The following is a 5,000-nucleotide window of genomic DNA, read 5'->3' as shown; positions in this document are numbered from 1 at the left end:
ACAATGCGGACACTCTTCACGAAACAACTCCAAACGCCATGTTGGAAACTGATGCAGATGAAGTACCTTCCTCGATAGATTTCGCGAGATCCTGTTCCCCAGGTTCCTGTCGCGACCAGTGTCAGGGAATTAGCGAGTCATCCAAAGCTAATGCAGAAATCAACCAAGTTACTACGGAGAAAAACACAGAAGAGAAAATGTGCCATCAGCGAGAAACTTCTGTTTGCGATAGTCAGGCAAGTTGCTCGTATTATCATGCATTCAATCTGTTAAGGTGAACACGTCAGTAAGTCCGTCCGTCTGTCCGTCCGTCCGTCTGTCAATCAGTCAGTTCGTCCATCCGTCGGTCGGTCGGTCAGTCCGTCAGTCAGTCAGTTGAACAATCGAACCAATCACGTCTCCCATTCCTTCCAAACTACACACCAAACACAGTACCTGCAGTCAGCTCCTAGGACAATCTAGTTACACGAGAATCGAATGCTTCATGCTACGGGGAACAATTTTTTTTTAATAGATAGTCAAATTTATAAGTCTAGGGTTTCTTTTTCATCTACAGACGAGGAAGAGTCAATGGGCGAAGTTTAGATACACGCGACAAAATCGGACCCTCTTCCTGTTTGCTCCTTCCAACCGGTAAGAATGGTAAAGAAAAGACGAAAGAAGCAATTGATGATAATTCTGTAATTTTAGGTTACTACCTCCAAGAAATCACTTTAATTATTTCAACTGGACATTTTCAATGACCTTCTCTATTAGTGCAACCTCACGGCAGTGTTTAGAGTTACCGCTTACCATCGCTATCAGTCGGTCATTTCTCTATTGCAGCCCTAACTCTGAAAAACGTGAGGAACGAAGGTTGATACCTCACAGTCAAAGTGACTGAATCGTAAAGTGAAAATACATGACGCATATACTAGAAGTTCTGGAATTGGCTTTTGATATTTTCAGGTTCCGTTGTCTTCTGGCAACTGTGTGTGGACATAAATACTTCGATTACGTGGTTCTGTCTTTCATCTTAATAAGCTGTGTGATGTTGGCTTTGGAGGAACCCAACATTCCATCAAATAACAAGGTACCCAACCCTTAATTATTTGCAGTCACCTTAATTTTCAAATTCCTCAATCGCTGGTGTGTTTGTCGAAATTGTTCGGCGATAGCATTCTTCGTCCTCCGATAAATTTTTATACGGGTTTTACGATTTTCCCCTCGGTGCAACATTTTTGTTTGGAAGATTTAGTTGGACCTCGGAGGACCACTCTAGTTAAACCATATCGCGGGCTCACGTTTAGAGCTCATCGAGGTCAGCCGCTTTTTCTAAGTTGACCAGTGTTTCGATTGATCGCAGGCTCAAGCCAGGTAATCTTATTGTAAGAATAAATGACTTTCATTGCACAATTTTTACAAAGCCTTCATTCCCCTTTTTTTTTTCCAAAACAACCTAAATACTACCACTCCTTAAACAGTGCTTGTTTTTTCATGCCCGTTTTTAGACACGAAATGCTTCCCTCTGTCTTGTGGACTATTGTGTCGTTGAAGGTTTGTTGGGAATACAGCACAAAAACTAGGAATCCGGAATCCAGAAAACGGAGTCTACAATCTTTACATTTACTGTTTACGAGACGAAAAGATTATTTGGGTAACACTGGCCTTCTTGACAAACTTCCAGTCTAAATGCGGCGTTAATACAATTAGACAGTCTTGGTAAATCTGAACCAGCCGGATAAAATGTGTAAGCCGAGCGTAAATCGTTCAAGCGTCGTGAGCAGACAACGTGAAGCGTGTCTACCATTAAACAATAACATCAGACAGAGTTGACCAAGTTTCGCCTTTGATTTAGGCTTTCCTCTGAGTCGCTCTCAGGATTCACTTTGCATTACCGTAACACTTGTAACATTAAGTTATCAGCTTCTTTACGCAGGTCATATTGATGAATATGCCTCACTGACTGAATAAAGCTTGAAAAATTTCCGTCTGTTGTCTTTAAATAGTCCATCGCCGATGGACTATTAAAAGGTTAATCTTTCATCTTGTTTTTCGTTAGAAACGCCAAGTAATTGATATTGCCATGGTTGTACTGACGGTGATTTTTAGTCTTGAAATGATGATGAAGGTATGTATCAGCGTTGAGTTAGGGTTAAGGCGCCGTTCCACTGACTGTGCAATTTTTCGTGCAACTTGGCTCGCAATGCCATTGCGAGAAGAGTTGCAAATTGCATGAATCATTGCTCAGTGTACTAACATACCTTGCAACGGCCAAAAACGTTGCGAGACCACTTGCAGAAAACGTTGCGGAAATTAGAATGGAGTTCTTCTTTTCACAACAGTTGCAATGATATTTCAGTTTAAGCATTGGGCAGTGTAACATTTGTCCCTCAACTTATGTCGCAACGGTTTGCGGCACCAGCCAATGAAAATATTCCTTTAACCTAGTGTGATCATCGAAATAAGACAAGTTGCATGAAACATCATGCAACATCCCGGCGTAAAACAACTTGTTTCGTAATGTGACAACGTTTGTAGAAATGGCATTGGGAGACAGGTCGCATAACAAATTGCACAGTGTAACAGCGCCTTTAGGCTTGGAAAAATCAATATTGCAAAAGGGAGCAGAATATTATTAGTTGTTTCCGATCCACAACGTTAATTAGTATAGGTGGTTTGTAACGCGAAAACTTCTGCACACGATGACGCATCTGTATTTTTCTCGGGACACAACTATGGTGAACGTATTAAACAGCTCTCTTTACAATATTGGATGTATTAAACGTCCATTTTTGAAGGACCAAAACTCATCCAGTGGCAACGCACTTTTCTTATCTAAAGGCTTAAAAAAGCAAAAATGTTACTGAGCTATCTTGTGTTTAATTGCTGCAGATCGTAGCTCATGGTTTTCTCCTGGGGCCTGGGACCTATCTCAAAGATGGCTGGAATGTACTTGATGGCTGTCTCGTGTTGGTATCCTGGATTGACGTCATCATTACGTACAGCAGCACCTCTGCACCAGAAGTACTTGGAACGCTCAAGGTTTTCCGGGCTTTGAGGACTCTCAGACCACTCAGGTAGGCCTTGTCACGGACGGCCGCGTAAACGGATGCCACAAATCAAACTGCTTATTTTTGTCTCACTTAAAAAAAATGGCCCTTGATTCATATTTTGACAAGCGAGTTTTTAACTTTCGGAAAAAAAAAATTAATTCTGGGCAAGAATCAAAATTTATTGTCAAGGCCGGGACACACTAGGCGATAAGTCGCTGCAACACGTCGCGGGGACAAGTCGCCGCAACAAATCACCTTGTGTGACACGGTTAATTTCATGAAAATCATTGTCGCCGTGGCAGAATTTTGTCGCTGCGATCAGTCGCACGAATTCAAACTGGTTTGAATTTGTGCGACTTATCGCAGCGACAAAACTAGCGAAAGCAGCGTTGTCGCATCGTGTGTACACTTCCGGCAACAAGTCGCTGCGACAAAATATAAATGAACCAATGAGGGAGCGTCATATGGTCAGCCATATTGAATTAGAAAACTAGTTCACATTCCCCCTCATACGAGATCACTGCGTGTGCACCGAACAGGCGTCGTGTCGCACCGACTTGTTTTGGAAGTAGCACACATGAAGCAATTTGTCGCAGAGACATGTCGCTGCGACTTGTCGCCTAGTGTGTCCCGGCCTTTAAGGACAACGAATAGTTTTGATTTGCTGGCAGCGTGTGTGAAAGTCCTCTGCCTTTCTATGGGTTTTCATTAGTATTCCTGAATTCCTCTCAAAGACTTAGTAATAAAACATTTGCGACATCGCCTCTGGTGTATAGTTTCAATTTGACTATGATGTGCTATTCTATGTTGAGACCGTTTGTCCTTATTTTCATCACAGAATGATCAGACGTGCTCCTGGTCTGAAGTTAGTTGTTCAGACTCTTCTTTACTCTCTAAAGCCAATCGGAAACACTGTATTGATAGCTGCCATTTTCTTCGTCATGTTTGGAATACTTGGAGTTCAGGTGAAAAAAAAATTACCATTTTGTATCTCAATCAAATGTTCATTTAATGTTATTTATCAGTACGTTTAACAGTACTTTCCAACTTTTACTTTTAGATTTTTAAAGGGAAATTCTATTACTGTGAAGGAAATAACAACGTGAAAAGCAAAAAGGAGTGCAATAGTAGTGGTCGTTGGCAAAATCGCATGTACAATTTTGACAACTTGCCACAGGTAACTGAGATAATAATAATAATAATAATAATAATAATAATAATAATAATAATAATAATAATAATAATATGGTAAACGCGCAAGAGTCGCCATAAGTGCGCATGCGAAAACATCGTCTTGGATGACTGCATTAGTACCCCTATGGTGCTATTTTTGCTCTTTTGGAGGGCTTTCGGTTTGCTTTCATCTTCTTCTCTTTAAAAATTCTTTACGTTTCGTAGTTTCTTGTCGCGATACACTAAATTCTCCTCGTTTGCTTACAGTCCTATGTTTCAGTGGCCTTTATTTATTTACTTATTTATTTATTTATTTATTTATGGACAGCAGCTTTCTCATCCACAGAATTGCTTTCCTAATGTAGTCTGAGAGACGGGTTGACCAGACCGGCTCGGAGGCAGCATTAATTAACACATAGTATACTTCTTTTGAATAGAAAGGCTGAATTCATAATTATCTCGTTGAAAAAAATTAACATATCAGGACCGAAATTATTTTTTCCAGGCCCTCATATCACTGTTCGTTATTTCCACACGAGATGGTTGGGTGAAGATTATGCACAACGGCATTGATGCTGTGGGAATTGATAAACAGGTAAACTGAATCCCAGCGAACAGGTCGTTGCACTTGCAAAGCAGCACATTGAAGGGCCACATGGAAGTTATTAAGGTTGTTATGATAACTGATGCCCATCTATCTGATCTGGAATAAGTCGTCTTTATTAAACAAGGACTTACATAGCATTGTATGTAACACCAACACTATATAAATTTATTTCGTAGTGTTCCTTG

At 40.6% G+C, this 5,000-nt stretch overlaps 1 protein-coding gene across 1 annotated transcript in view; it reads left to right on the top strand.

The window, feature by feature from the left end:
- LOC138059061 (voltage-dependent T-type calcium channel subunit alpha-1H-like) overlaps nucleotides 1–5,000 on the top strand; it is a 35,834-nt gene that overhangs the window by 21,980 nt on the left and 8,854 nt on the right. Inside the window, exons 14-21 of the mRNA XM_068904570.1 lie at nucleotides 1–236; nucleotides 557–633; nucleotides 949–1,072; nucleotides 2,042–2,110; nucleotides 2,875–3,059; nucleotides 3,874–4,000; nucleotides 4,096–4,212; nucleotides 4,714–4,803. The exon at nucleotides 1–236 is cut by the window's left edge and continues 309 nt beyond it. Of these exons, the coding sequence (XP_068760671.1) occupies nucleotides 1–236; nucleotides 557–633; nucleotides 949–1,072; nucleotides 2,042–2,110; nucleotides 2,875–3,059; nucleotides 3,874–4,000; nucleotides 4,096–4,212; nucleotides 4,714–4,803 (1,025 nt within the window). The remainder of the gene's footprint in view (nucleotides 237–556; nucleotides 634–948; nucleotides 1,073–2,041; nucleotides 2,111–2,874; nucleotides 3,060–3,873; nucleotides 4,001–4,095; nucleotides 4,213–4,713; nucleotides 4,804–5,000) is intronic.

This window comes from Montipora capricornis, chromosome 8 (assembly GCF_036669925.1).
Source record: "Montipora capricornis isolate CH-2021 chromosome 8, ASM3666992v2, whole genome shotgun sequence".
NCBI lineage: Eukaryota > Metazoa > Cnidaria > Anthozoa > Scleractinia > Acroporidae > Montipora > Montipora capricornis.
This window is presented reverse-complemented; position numbering and strand designations above follow the sequence as displayed.